The 15,797-nt window shown below is 37.6% G+C and overlaps 1 protein-coding gene across 3 annotated transcripts in view; it reads right to left on the bottom strand.

Moving 5' to 3' along the window:
• UACA (uveal autoantigen with coiled-coil domains and ankyrin repeats) overlaps positions 1-15,797 on the bottom strand; it is a 95,823-nt gene that overhangs the window by 10,429 nt on the left and 69,597 nt on the right. For all 3 annotated transcript variants that reach the window (XM_043554024.1, XM_043554025.1, XM_043554026.1), the window contains exons 9-15: positions 15,530-15,567; positions 12,642-12,710; positions 9,235-9,342; positions 8,670-8,702; positions 8,064-8,162; positions 2,420-2,456; positions 1,490-1,542 (exon numbers count right to left, since the gene is read on the bottom strand). In XM_043554024.1, the coding sequence (XP_043409959.1) occupies positions 1,490-1,542; positions 2,420-2,456; positions 8,064-8,162; positions 8,670-8,702; positions 9,235-9,342; positions 12,642-12,710; positions 15,530-15,567 (437 nt within the window). The remainder of the gene's footprint in view (positions 1-1,489; positions 1,543-2,419; positions 2,457-8,063; positions 8,163-8,669; positions 8,703-9,234; positions 9,343-12,641; positions 12,711-15,529; positions 15,568-15,797) is intronic.

Raw genomic sequence — 15,797 nt, 5'->3', positions numbered from 1 at the left:
ATTCACAATAACTACCCACAAGTGATATCAACTTTATCAAAACACATTTATTATTTCTATGCTTTATGGCACGTAGTGTGCTTAGAACTTCCAATTCTGAAGAAAGTCATCAAAACCGTTGAATAAAAACAAGTATGGCAATTTTATATCTGCAAATAATTTCACAGAATGATATATTATTTAACTTCTAAGAAGCTGTATAATTTCTGACTATCCTTGTTAACTCCAATGTAATGTTCTTTAAATTATAAAAACAGCACCGAAATAAACACGGCTAGCATGAGTTGTCGAGAGGATATTAGTTAACTCACAAAAAAAGAAAGCAGTTTTCTCCTCTCGAGTAGGATAAACGAAAACTTAACATGTGATCTTAGTACAACATTTTATTGACATCTTATTCCTCCACTAAGAGTTGACACAAAAAAGAAGTATAATTAAACTTCTCATGAAATAGTGCCTAAATAGAACATGTAACCATGAAAGACTAAATTCAATTATCTTACTTTTTCCCACACAGCCTATTACAGCAAGGGCTCCTTACAAGTACTAACTCGTGGATAAAAGCTATGTGCTGTGAATACATTCCACCATTTTAACAGGCAGGTTTTACTGTTGTTCAGTTAAATCTACACTGTCTTGCCCTGGATCAAGAAGAAAATTAACAACATGGAATAATTTCGCAGCCTTCAGTCTGCTTTTAAATTACCTTTCAATTTACCAATGATCTTTAGACTAAGACTACTATAATTTAGCAATTACTTACACAGCTTTACAATTTCCATACTTGCTTTATTACAATCCAATATTTATCTAATCTTAAATACTTCTCAGGTGACATTCATTTTCTCAACTTAGAATCTTAGAATTTTCCAGCTTCAAGTGATCTTAGACATCACAAAGGCTAACTCACTCTGCCTATAAATGATGGTATGTAAAAGGGCCTTTCAAAGCCCAAATATTTATCAGTTCAGGACGTGGGAAGTGCTGACCTTCCCATGCAATGCAAACCTGTATCTACCGGAAGCAGTATAAACAGGTTAGAAAATCAGACAACACTACCTCTTGGAAGCTTTCCTTATTCTGAGGTGAATTTCCAACACACAGGATATATATTGGAATGCAAGGAAAAATACACTTCAAAGTCCAAAAAAATGACTTCTGAATTACTCGTAGTTGGCTTCCCCTTTATATGGGTAAATATGAAGAGTTAACTGAACACGGTTAACGAGGCTTCCCATCAAAGACAATGAACTTGTAATTCAAATCTCTTATTTAAGCTACTGTCGTCAAAACACTCTAGAGGGCACCAGAAACAGTACTGTCGGCTGTTATTAAACGCAGAACACCAAGAACAACTTTTCTTTGAAAATGAAGGCCTTATTCAATGTACATTGAATTTCTGTATTTCATTTTCGTATTCAAATTAATACACAAAACTGTTTTCCTCTTTTTAAAAAGGTACAAATATTTTTAATTAAAAAACAATTACCTGTGAATCTGCCATGTACATTTGACCCTGTTTGAGAAGCATATCTTCTTTTCCTACATAAATCCAAATAAATGAGATCTTAACTGAAATACTCATACCAAATAGGCTAAGAATTAATTTGGTGTTATTATCTCTCCTCTTATTCAAACTAAAGAAAAGCATGAGTTAAAACATAAAGTTATCCTTGTTCTAAAATACCCCTGTTTTTCTTCATTTTTTCTAGACACATAAGGGAAGTATCTATATTGTTCTGAGTAGAAACTAAGTTGGTTTTTAGAAATATATAAGACTGTTAGACTAAGTAAGCTACATGATTATTATAAAATACGTATCTTATAATCAGTCAAAATAAAAATGGTGTTCTTCACAACTTACGGGATAAACATTACTATTGTACTTAAAGGATAATTTAATATTTACTAGGAAGCAAAAAATGGATTTTGCAGAGAAATTCTTTAGAACTAGCAAACAAAAAACCGAAGTTAATACTAATTACATATACTCTTAAGTAAGAAATAATTATTTATGTAACTTCTCATTTTAAAATGCTTCCCTGCATTGAGACTATATCCAAAGATTTCTCCAAATGAGAAAACTATGTCATGTTTCTTTTCATAAAAAACAAGCTCCAAATATCACAAGACAAATATCTACTAATCAACAAGGTAAGTTTGGCCTGCATACAATATCCAACTTAAAAATACAAGTGGCTAGGGAACATCGGAGCCTCAGGATTACCAGATTTTCTGTTCGAGGCTACAGCAGTCGTCTTAACCTCTTCCTGCTTCGATGTGTTGAGGTTTAACACACAAGTAGTTGACATTTAGCAGCAAGAAGGGCATATACAGTTAGACAAAACAAACAGACGTAAACATTCTCCCTTGTCCGAACTGGGTGAACAGTCATGATAATCTATGCTTCCATACTTACGGTTACTGAAATGACTTCCTGATCCTAAATGATCACTCTGAAATCAGAAGCATAAATTAAAACATTTGGGTGAATGTTGCTTCATTTTGTTACATTCTGTATCTATTTCAGTTCTAAATGATCCAACCATTAAAACCACATTTTCAACATTCCTTGTTTCTCCCGAGTATTACTCTACTTTAAAACCACAAAAAAGTCACAGCACTAGCAACAATTAGAGAGATCAGTTGGGAATAAACTACCTCACTAGGCATTTTAATAAAGGCAGCCAAGTGTTCCAAGGAAAAATTTTATTGCTCAAAAGAAAAAAAAATAACAACCGAGCCCCAAATGAACAACAACTTTCAGCGCATGCTCTTTGCTGCTGTTTTACCTCAAAAGGAAGAAGCTGCCACCTGTGCCTCCAATACTGACTTTACCCCTGTTGGGAGCGGGAACCCTACCTCACTGCCTGTGAAATATTGGTGTAACCTCTTTTTTCAGAATTTATAAAATACAGAAAACTTTGGAAGGCAAAGGGAGACAGAGAGCAGAAAAGGAAACTGGGGCACAGACCTACACACAGTTAGTAATAAATCCGTCAATGTGTCAGTTAGGAAAAGGAGAATAAGAGAGAAATTTTAGGTACTCTGAATTGAAGTGTGTTTGAATTGCTCCTTTTTTTTCAAGTCAGAATCTAACAAACAAACTGAAACATATACCTTCAAGAGTAAAGATACACAGAGGTGAAATTTAACCAAGGAAGTGAAAGGCCTATACTCTGAAAACTAAGAACCTTGGTGAAAGAAATTGAAGATGACACAAACAAATGGAAAGATATTCCGCACTCACAGACTTGAAGAATTAATACTGTTAAAATGTCCATACTACCTTGGGGCTCCTCGGCAGCTTAGCCGGTTAAGCGTCAACTCTTGATTTCGGCTCAGTCACGATCCCATGGTTCATGGGATCGAGCCTTACTATCAGCGCAGAGCCTGCTTGGGATTCTCTCTCTCCCTCTTTCTCTGTCCCCTCCCCCGCCTGTGTGCACACACACTCTCTCTCAAAATAAATGAATAAACTAATTTTTAAAAAGTGTCCATACTACCCAACGCAGTCTAGAGATTCAATGCAATCTCTATTAAAATATCAACAGCATTTTTCACAGAACTAGAACAAATAATAGTAAAATTTGAATGGAACCACAAAGACCCCAAATGGCCCAAGCAATCTTGAGAAAGAAGAACAAAGCTGGAAGTATCACAATCCCACATTTCAAGATAAATTACAAAGCTGTACTAATCAAAACAGTCTGCGGGGCGCCTGGGTGGCTTGGTCGGTTAAGCGTCCGACTTCGGCTCAGGTCATGATCTCACCGTCCGTGAGTTCGAGCCCCACGTCGGGCTCTGTGCTGACAGCTCAGAGCCTGGAGCCTGTTTCAGATTCTGTGTCTCCCTCTCTCTCTGCCCCTCCCCTGTTCATGCTCTGTCTCTCTCTGTCTCAAAAATAAATAAACGTTAAAAAAAAATTAAAAAATAAAAAAACAGTCTGGTAATGGCACAAAAACAGACACCTAGATCAACATAACAGAACAGAGAGCCCAGAAATAAACCAGCGCTCATACAGTCAATTAATCTATGACAAAGAAGGCAAGTATATACAATGGAGAAAAGACAGTGTCTTCAACAAATGGTGCTGGGAAGACTGGACAGCTACACGCAAAAGAATGAAACTGCACCACTTTCTCATACCATACACAAAAAATAAACTCAGAATGGATTAAAGACCTAAATGTGAGATGTGAAATCAAAAAGCTCATGGAAGAAAACACAGATGACAATCTCGCTGACGTCAGCCACAACAACATTTTTCTAGATGCCTCCTCTGGCAAAGGAAACAAAGCAAAAATTAATTACTGGGGCCACATAAAAATAAAAAGCCTTTGCACAGTGAAGGAAACTATCAAAAAGATAAAAAAGCCACCTAGTGAATGGGAGAAGATATTTGTAAATGATATATCATATGTCTGATAAGGAACTAATATCCAAAATACAGGAAGAACTTATACAAGCCAACCCTCCCCCAAATAATCCAATTTAAAAAATGGGCAGAGGGCCTCAAAAGACAGTTTTCCAAAGAAGATATACAGATGGCCAACAGATACATGAAAAGATGCTCAGTACCACTAACCATCATGGAAATGCAATTGAAATCACAATGAGATATCACCTCACACCTATCATAATGGCTAGTATCAGAAAGACAAGACATAAGAAGTGTTGGCAAGGATGTGGAGAAAAAAAGAACCCTGTGTACTGTTGGTAGGAATGTAAATTGGTGCATCCACTATGAAAAACAGTATGGAGTTTCCTCAAAAAATTACAAATAGAAATACACCATATGATCAAGTAACTCCACTACCAGATAATTTACCCAAAGAAAACAAAAACACTAATTTGAAAAGATATATGCACTACGTACAATAGCCAAGGTGTGGGAGCCACCCATGTGTCCATCCATAGATGAATGGATAAAAAAGATATGGCATATGTACACACACACACACACACACACACACACACACACACACACCCCAAGAACTATTTGGCACTTGCAAACCATGGATGGACTTCGAGGGTATTATGCTAAGTGAAATAAATGAGACAGAGAAAGACAAATGCACTTATATGTGAAATCCCCACAACGAAACAAATGAACAAACAAAAAGCAGAAACCAACACATAAATATAGAGAACAGTGTTATGGTTGCCAGAGGGGAGAAGCTAGGGGAATGGGCAAAACAGATGAAGAAGAGTGGAAGATATAGGTTTCTAGTTATGGAAGGAAAAAGTCACGGGGATAAAAGGTACAGTACAGGGAATAGCATCGTAACAGTGTTGTATGGTGACAGATGGGAACTACGCTTGTGGTGACCACAGCATAACACACAGAGTTGTCAAATCACTAAGTTGTACACCTGAAACTAACTGTGGGTCAACTATTTTCAATTTAAAAAAGGATGTGCAGACGTAGTTTGTGTTTGTGTATCTGTATTAGTACTAATAGCTACGTGTCAAGGTGATACAGGTGACCACAATAAAAATGGTCCATAGTTCTATAAATTAATGCCACTTCCACTAATCCTTAGTGCCCCAAGGGTATGGAAAGATGTCTGTAGGCTTAGTTAAGCTCTTTGTTAGGTGTAATATTAAATATTAGAGTTTGCAATAGTTGCTAAATGGGCTTATACATGTATGGGTTGGGAGAGGCCTATCCGCATATAAGGAGTTCAAAAAACTTAGTTTGGGTTTATTACCTTTACTTGACTACTCACATAAAAATGGATTGATGAGTTGTCTCATAAAATTAGTCTCATTCTAAAATACCCGTATTTTTCCACGTTTTTCTACAAACATAAGGGAACTGCCTACATATTGTATATACAAAGAATGTAGCATTTCTGTTGGCAGTTTAGGAGGAACTTTTAGCATGTGAGAGGACACAGTTGTAAATATTCAATATTTATAAATAATGCATTCTTAGTTTTTAATGGCTGCTGTCACAAATACTGGATCACATGTAAAGTGGACCCTCTAATTTTCTTTTTGAAAGTAAAAACTTATTTCTAATGTAAAAATTCATCAAAATGAATTATTTATTGACTAGAGAAAATGTCCCCACTATAATATGTGCAAAAGTTACAAAACGATATTCCCACCTCTGGCTGAATGGGCGTGTAACACAAGTTATGCACAAAGCAAGTTCTGAAAGGAGATCAGTCAGGTACTAAGAGTGCTGGGATCATAGGTGTGTTTATCTTCTGTTTTTAGTCTAATAATATTTTCTAAATTTTCTAAAAGAAATTATGTGTTGTTTTTATGAGAAAAAATGTGTTATTTTTCTATAATATATTATAATCTTACTGAAAATTATAGACTTGACTCCAAGTTTGTCTACAGCTCCAGAAAAACATGTTAGTCTTAAGATGTGAGTGTCCGCTCGTAGAAGAAAATACAAAAATAGTACTCAATTATAGGTATCCAACTTTGATCAATACTTCAAAAATCCTATATTCACAACTGTATTTTCTCATTCAAGCCATACTGAGGATAAAACTAGTCAGACTGCCTGGGTTCAAGTTCTGGCCCTGCCACTTACTATTTATAGAGCCCCTCCATGCCTCAGTCTCCTCACTTACAAAGCAGAGTTAAAGTAAAATCTACCACACAGAGTTGATGTGTTTATGAAATGCATGCAAAGCGCACAGAGCAGTTCCTGGCACATGGTTGGTGCTATGAGCTGTTAACTGTTACAAGTTTCGCTATTAACCTTAAAAACAAACATGTTCAAATGTGAAAGACAGAAGCCATTATACTAGTTCTAAATTAGCCTATAAACCTGTATCTCTGAATAATCTTCAGGATTCAGTCATATAAATGCAAACATGCTTTTATTTTTTTCAATGTATCGAGGCATAAAATACATGAATATTAAGTGCACAGTGCAATACATTTTCTGCATATGCGCACCCTGTGTAATCACAACCCGGATCTAGAACATTCCCTGCACCCTCAGAACCTTCTTCATACCTCTAGTCAGTAACCCGCCACCAAAAGGTGGCCTCTACTCTGACCTCGTTCACTACAGATTTGTTTTGTCTGATTCCGAATTTCATAAAAATGGAATCATGAAGTATGCACTCTTTGTGTCTGATTTCTTTCACACAACATTATGTCTGTGAGATTCATCCATGTCTTTACTTTTTGTCATAGCTACATGCATTTTTTCCATTTACAAAGAAAAAAATTACTTTTGTTATGTCCTTTGGAGTTCTATTCCCCAATGAAGATGAAAGATTCACACTGAACCAGCCACCTTCTTCAGTGACCCCAGTGATGAACATTTATAAAATATATATTACGGCCTTTCAGAACAAACCTGTGCAGTTAAAAATCAGGAGAGTGGTCACTGTTGGTGCAAGAAGTGTGGGTAGTGACAGGAAGTAAGAATGAGGAGGCTTTTAGGTATTGGAGATGTTCTGCTTCTTGATCTCAGTGTGTTTGACTTATGAAAGTTCTTCAACACATATACACTTTAACAAGTGTACTCTATAATGTATACTGTATTTAACCAAAAATTTTTTTTTAAAAAACCATGACTTTGGAAAACATAAGAGCTAACTGATCCAACCAAAGTTGAGCATACGATCTAAGACTTATTAAGACGCTACTCTCACCAAAGTGGTCTACTTAAGGCATATATACACAGACTCCTGAGATAAGCCTGGAAAGATACTATTCATTTATGACACTTTGTTATTATCACTATCACAATCATTGCAGATTTACAGGTAAAAGTATGAAGTTTTGTAAAGGTAAAGATGGACAAAGAGAAAAGCTAGGGAAGAGATACTGGGGCGGAAGAGAATGCCAGGCATACATTGGTCAATTTCAGGCGTCTCGTTTAACCTTTACAACAACTCTATGGAGAGGGGGACAATCCCCCCGATTTTGCGAAAGCGGTAGCAAGCTCAGAGACTTTAAATGAATTGCCCGAGTTTGCACAATAAAGAAAACAGCGATCATTCAAATTTAAGTCTGACTCCAAGCTCCTTATCACTGCCCATTTTGTGTTATATGAAATAATTTATTTAAGCTTTCTATACCTCAAAATATTTAAATCTATTTTTCAGAGCCTCGATAGTTCTCAGGCTTTCTTCATGTTGCTTTTCTTTAGCTGCCAAAAGGGACTTCAGCTTTTCTTTCTGAAATGGAAAGGAATAAATACAGAGCAAAATCATTCTGTGCTTGCAACTGGGTTAAAAATGGGTTTCAGAAAATGTGAATTAAAATTACTTTAATTTTTTTTTAGTATTTTTAACTATTAGTAGAGTTGAAAATTTCTACAAGTATACTAATATAGAACACATACCAACAATACTATGAAAAATTCAAATGTCCGTTGTTTGTTTTAGATCTTATTATTTTCAGACATTTTGTTTGTAGTGTTTAGAACTTTACATCTTTTCATAAGAAGTTTCACAGAAAATCAGGCATTCAGAGGCAGTGACAACAAAATGTTTATGATAACCCATGCTACTGTACTTAATGTGTATTTTCACAGTCACACGTACGTTTTGTTTTCCCCTTTAAGGAATACCCAGAAACAGAATCCTCATCCCCAACTCAGTTCAAGATTCAAACCTCTCCAGCAGAACCATTTTCCATTTACATAAGATTTTATATCTTTAAAGTAAAACCTATCATCCTACCTCACTCTCCAGATCATCAGCAACCATTACTTCCTAAATTTAAAAAGAAGAAATGTACTTTCGTTATTAAAAGGCATGAACTTGGCGAGTATCATTTTAAAAGACTAGCGTGTGTCTTTAGGATTGGGAACAAGGACACAAGAAGCACACGTCTCTAGGTGACCAATTCTGTGGTCTGAGCTTTCATTTGTTTTTCCCACTAACCAGGCTCAGATGCACTGATTCTCCTGAGAACCCATCACTTATCAACTCCTACTTCCTCCTCTTCCTCACGTCTTTTGTCTGCTCCTTCCTCTCCAATCCCGGGGTCCCACTAGAGTTCAGAGCTTTGCTATCACCATCTACCTACCAACAGTATTTCTCTGTTCTTACATGTGACACTGAAAGTTTCCTGTAAAGATCCCAGTAAGATATAACTTTCCTCAAGGGCAAGGACCTGGCTGTACCTCCTTTAGCATCTAGCACGGTGACTTAACGTGACAGGCGATCATTAACGATTTGTTGTCAAGGACGATTACCGGTAGTAAAACATTTAAAAAATTTTTAGATGAGGTAGATTCTTTACCTCATTCAGCTGTAGTTGTAAACCGTTGACTTTATCCAGTAATATTCTCTGTTCTTGCTGAATTTTTCTCAACCTCTCTTTCAAATCTTCATTTTCAATCTCCAGATCCTTAAATAGTAAAGATAACAGGTGCTAGACTGGCCTTAAAAGAGCAATTCTTATGGAAGAAAATTTTAGAAGTAGTTTGCTATCATGTATGGATGTATACATCTATAAAATGGCTTTAAGTCCAAATACACAATAGTTTCGATGACATTTAAATGATCTAAAATTTGTAGATCAGAAATCATACACAGGCATACTCATTTTATCGTGCTTCGCTTTACTGTGCTTTGCAGACACCGTGTTTTTTACACATTGGAAGTTTGTGGCAACCCTGCACTGAGCAAGTCTACGGGTGTCATTTTTCTAACAGCATTTGCTTACTTTGTCTCTGTGTCACATTTTGGTAACTCTCTCGATGTTTGAAACTTTTTAATTGTATTTGTCATGGTGACCTGTGCTCAGGGATCCTTGAGGATACTACTGTAACTGTCTCGGGGCACCATGACCTGTGCCGATCTCAGATTATAAACTTAACCAACGAATAGTGTGTACGTTCTGACTGCTCTACCCACTGATCCTTCCTCTACCCCTCTCCCTCTCCCTCTCCTCAGGCCTCCCTAGTCTCTGAGACACAACAGTACTGAAATTAGGCCAATTAACAACCCTACAGTAGCCTCTAACTGTTCAAGTGAAAGGAAGAATCACATGTCTCTCACCTTAAATCAAAAGCTAAAAATGATTATGCTTGAGGAAGGCATGTCAGAAGCTGAGAAAGGCCCAAAGTTGGCTCTCCTGTACCAGTTAGCCAAGTCGTGAATGCAAAGGAAAAGTTCTCGAAGGAAAAAGGGCTACTCCAGTGAACGAATGAATGATAAGAAAGCAAAACAGACTGACTGCTGATATGGAGAAAGTTTTAGTGGTCTGGATAGAAGATCAAACCAGAACCATCCACAACATTCCCATAAGCCAAATCCAGAGCAAGGCCCTAACTCTCTTCAATTCTATGAAGGCTGCTAACATATCATCCATGCTACAGCTCATGGATCAAGGAGTAATTTCAACTTTCAAGGCTCATTAGTCAAAAAAATACATTTTGGGGGTGCCTGGGTGGTTCAGTCGGTTAAGCATCTGCCTTCGGCTAAGGTCGTGATCTCACGGTTTGTGAGTTCGAGCCCTATATGGGGCTCTCTGTTGTCCGCATAGAGACCACGTCAGATCTTCTGTCCTTCTCCCTCTCTCTGCCCCTCCTCTGCTTCTTCGCTTTCTCTTGCTCTCTCAAAAATAAATTTTAAAAAATTTTAAATAAAAAAAAATAAGTACATTTTGTATGTATTGTATGGCTGCCTTAGATGGAGATTCTTCTGATGGATCTGGGCAAAGTAAATTGAAAACCTTCTGGAAAGGATTCACCTTTCTAGATGCCATTAAGAACATATCAACATTAACAGGAGTTTGGAAGAAGTGGATTCCAACCCTCATGGAGGACTCTGAAGGGTTCAAGGGGAGGAGCAGAAAGAGAATCTCAAGCAGGCTCCACGCTGTCAGCATGGAGCCAGACATGGGCCTGGAACCCATGAACCTTGAGACTGTGACCTGAGCCGAAATCAAGGGTAGGACGCTTAAATGACTGAGCCACCCAGGCATCCTGGATCAGCTTCAATTCTGAAAGGAGTTCTACTGTGGGGAAAATGCTACCAAACAGCATACTACCAAGAAAACCTTTGCTAAAGGAAGAGTTCACCGATGTGGCAAACTTCATTGTGATCTTATTTTAAGAAACGGCCACACTCACTTCCACCTTCAACAACTCACCACCCTTATCAGTCAGCAGCCATCAACACCAAGGCAAGACTCTCACCAATAAAAAGATGACAGCTCACTGAAAACTCCAATGATGTCTAGCATTTTTCAGCAATAAAGCACTTTTATTTTTTTCTCTTTTTTCTTAAAAAAAAAATATTTATTTAAGCAATCTGTACACCCATCATGGGGCTCGAACTCATGACCCCAAGATCAAGAGTCGCACGCCCTTCTGACTGAGCCAGCCAGGTTCAGCAATAAAGTATTTTTTTAATGTTTATTTATACTTCTTTTTGAGAGACAGAGAGGCAGTGAGAAAAGGAGACAGAGAATCCCAAGCAGGCTCCACATTGTCAGCACAGAGCCTGATGAGAGGCTCGAGCTCACAAACTGTGAGATCATGACCTGAGCTGAAATCAAGGGCCAGACACTTAACCAACCAAGCCAGCCGGGTGCCCCAGCAACAAAGTATTTTTAAATTATGATATATATATTGGGGGTTTTTTTAGATACAACGCTGCGTCACACTTAACAGGCTACGGTAGAATGCAAAAATAACTTTTATATCTACTGGGAAACTAAAAAGTTCATTTGACTCGCTTTATTGCAATATTTGCTCTGCTGCAATATTCACTTTATTGCGATGATCTGAAACTGAACTGCAGTCTCTCCGAGGTATGCCTACAGACGACGGTCCTATGCTGTCTAGTTAATACAAGCATATACAACACAGCAAACCACCATGATTCTAGTAAGTACAAAATAAAAGAATCACCTGGAAATAGAAAATAGAAGAATATGCCACTTTAACTTCTGTTTAACATCTGTCAAGTTCATGCGAGTGTTCTACTGCTTTTGCTAACCTAATTATTATTTCAGTGCTCTGATGACATGTTTGAGGCTCCAATTTAGGGCTATAGTTCACTTTCTTAATACCACATAGTAAACTAAAAAAGCCCAAATAAAATGCTTTTGTTTTATCATATGGAAAACAGCTATACAATGTATATTTTTAACGGTGTTTCAGTCATAAAATAAGCCGTTTAATTATGGAATCTTCCTCTGACATTAATCCACATAATAATTATTTTTTGAACACTTTGATGAACATACAATATTGTGTGCTTAACAAATGATTTTTTTGATCAAAATAAAAAATACTTGCATTAGACAAAAGTAAATATTTACATTAATAACCATCATTTTTAATCACAATATTTAAACTTGTATTCATTTTTTAAAATCAGTACAAATTTAGAATTTATGGCCCAAAACAGATATATTTATTCAAATCAACAAAAAGTTACATAAAGTTGTTAAATTATTTGCTCCTAATACATATGAAAACGATACTTTCGGTAAGATAATACAACCCAACCACTTGTTTCAAACGTCAATTCTTTTAGAAGATATGGCAAGAAAACAGCATCACAAAACATAACAGGCTGCCCTCCTTTCTCCCACTCATTTTCTCTCGTTTCTTGTTCCTTCTCCTCACCCGACCCCACTACAAACAACACTGCCGTTCGCTGCAAAGGAAGACACCACTTTTTTCTTTTTACCTGAATGTTTGGATGCTCCCTCTGACCTGACTTCATATTTACTTCATCTAGCATGTATGGCAAATTTCGCTTTGGTGAAACATAAGAAAACACAGGTTAGCAAGTAGGAAAATACAGAGAAGGACATCTTCCTCAGTAGGCAATGATCTCCAATCAGCGCTCTGAAGCTTATCCAACGCTAAATTTTGCTGTGCAAAACACAAGGTGGCAGTGTTTCCACTTAAAACTCCAAATGGACGGCAACTCTTAAGTTTTAAATAAATCAAGTATGATGTATTTTGAAATACGAAGACATAACAAAATTGAAAATCTGAATTGTGAAGGGTTTATTGTAACTAAAGTCACCAAGATTTAAAAGGTAGGATTCACGCTAGACCCAAAACTAACATTGCGCTAGAAGGCATCATCAACTATTCCCAAAGGAAAAAATCTAGTATTGAAAATGAAGAAGGAGGGGGACTTACATTAATGTTAAAATGAAATACGGAAATTATTTACTTTTCTAAGCACTGATAAACTACAAAACAAAGGGTGTGGGAAGAAAGAGAGAGACAATCCTCTGATCAGAGCTCTCTAGCTCTCTGATCAGAAGATCTCTAAAATGACTTGGTTCAGGACATGTCGTTTTGTACACTTACCGCTTTGAAACCTTACTCCAGCCTACAGATGTGCTTTCATAAAAACATGAATAAGACGGCGTAAAACCTTTTTTTTGGCCCCGACTGACCTTTTAATCTACATAATAGTTTATAAAGCTATGGTCTTCCTTTTTGAGAGCTTTAAAAAAAAAAAAAACTAATACTTTAATTCTCCAAGGGTTTTTTTTTTTTTTTTATATTTTGTATTATTTGTCGAGTTCTGTTTCACCAGGTGTTTTAACTACCATTCTGATGAGAGGGGCAAGGTCCCATTAGACAGATACTTCATACCCACAATTTGGTCCAAACTACATTTCTAGCCTCGTTCCTTCCAGCAAAGGACTGTCCCTCATGTGAGATCTGACCTGCTTCCTCATTCTACCTTCACCCCCGCCTTCCCTTCAGGGGGCCCTTCATCATCTGACATCTGCTTACCTCGCCCGCCCCTTCTCCTCCGCGGTCAAGTGCATTATCGCTCCTCCACTCTGACCTTCTACTGCCCCGTGGACATGTTCAACATGTTCCTGTATCAGGGGGCTGGCACCTGCCCTTCCCTCTGCCCTCCTCCTACAGAGCCCTTGTGGCTCCCTTCTCGCTTCCTTCAGACCTCTGCTCAAATGTCACTTCCTGAAAGAGGCCTTTGCTGGCCACGCCATCTAAAATAGCTTCCTGCCCTCTCCTTCTTCAATCCCCTAATCCCGTTCCACTTTCCTTCAAAGTGTATGCCAGGATGCTAACTACTAGTATTCGCTTGGTTTTCATTTCTCTCCCTAGGCGGGGAGCAACGCGAGGCAGGGACTTCTCACAGCACTATGATTCCATGGCACTTAGGACGGTAATTGGCATACAGTAGGTGCCTCACAGATGTCTGTTAAGCAAACAACCGAAAAAGTCTTATTTTGAAAACTATACTGTGGTCTTCTTGATAATAGGGATTAGCTGTCCCTTAGTTCAGGAACAAATCCTGTTTACAGCAGATATTTTTAAATGTATTCAATAAATAACGGGAATAAGTGAGTTTTACTGTTCCTAGCAGAATATTAACTCCATGCATTCACTTAGATAACTCCTAGAGCGCTAAACAGAATACCATTCCCACATTAATATTTGACAATTCTTTATCTTAACTATCTCTGTAATTCAGAAATCACCTTGGTCTGATCCCATGTAAGATGGCTGATACAGACATAACAGGGTACAGTTTGTTTTTTCACTCCACTCCCACTTAGGTTTGCGTGAGGAATGGAAGAGAAGGGTGAAATGGCTGCTCCAGATGGAAAGGTAAAGTGACGGCAGACGTGACCCATGCATGAAGTATGACTTAATTCTGATGGGCGGAAAAGGAGAACATGCATTAATGTAGCTTTCGGATTCTGGTGAGAGGAAGAGAAATGATGTTCAGAGAGAATGATGACCAGGACTTCTCAGAGGGTACCTGAGGCCTCTCTCCGGGGTTCGCAAGTGCTCAGGCTCCTCTCACTAGAGAAAAGCTGAAAGCCTGGAAGGGAACAGCCAACAGAAAAGGACAGCTGCCTACGCTAGCTTTGAGCAAGTCGGTGACCGCGCAATACGCCAGCCCCCTTACTCTAACCTAAAGAGATCAGGGGAAAACAGGAAGACACTACTGAGACGGGGACACAAAACCAGGGTGACACGGTGTTTTGATAACAAGTTAGTCCAAAGTATGAATTATCTCATGCATTGTATCTCCAAGTCCTCTTTAAATACCGATAAGGCGAAAACAAAAAGCACAAAAAAGCAGAATAGTAACAGTGGTATTGAAATCACAATATATAATTAGTTTTGAATTCTGTTTCCTTCATTTCTTACTGCATTAGAAGAATTTCCCGTAGCAGTAAACATTTCGCTCTCTTATTAAGGGAGAGTAGAGGAAACTGTTAATGCCCTACCAGGCTAAAACTCATCATTTAAGAATCTCCACAAGGTACAATATCTCATATTTGAAAGGGCTGGAGGCTCGAGGCTGGCAAGCAGGAGGTGATTTATTTCCCACTGGATATATTCACTGTGTGACTGTATCACTGTAATTGAGATTCACTGTCTCAAGCTGAGTGATTGTATCAAAGCCTCAGGATCTAAATATCTGGGTTCTACAGGGGCATGATTAACTGAGGAGAGAGAATAGCATGCACTTAAACTCAAAACAGTTATGTATAATCACTAACCTGTAAACACTTTACTGAAATTGAACAATATATATAATTGTTAAAAAATAAAATGAAGACCTACCTGTTGTAAAGATGGTCCTTTCTTCCAAAGTTCTCTTCCTGAAGATTTAAAGAGAGAGAGAGGAGAAAGGAATAGTAAAATGGCAGGTTAACTTGGATAGATTACAGACTATGGATTCCCTAACACACAACTGAGTCATTAAAGAAATCAGTTTTAAGTTTCCTCTAAAGCTTGCTACTTCACAGGTAAAGTGACAGGGACCTATTTTTTACCTGCATTTTTTTTTTTTTTTTTTTGCTATGACTATGTCCAGGTAGATAATATGCAA

The sequence above is a fragment of the Prionailurus bengalensis genome, chromosome B3, assembly GCF_016509475.1.
Source record: "Prionailurus bengalensis isolate Pbe53 chromosome B3, Fcat_Pben_1.1_paternal_pri, whole genome shotgun sequence".
NCBI classification, from domain to species: Eukaryota; Metazoa; Chordata; class Mammalia; order Carnivora; family Felidae; genus Prionailurus; species Prionailurus bengalensis.
Note: the sequence above shows the minus strand (reverse complement) of the source record. Positions and strands in the feature narration are given on the sequence as shown.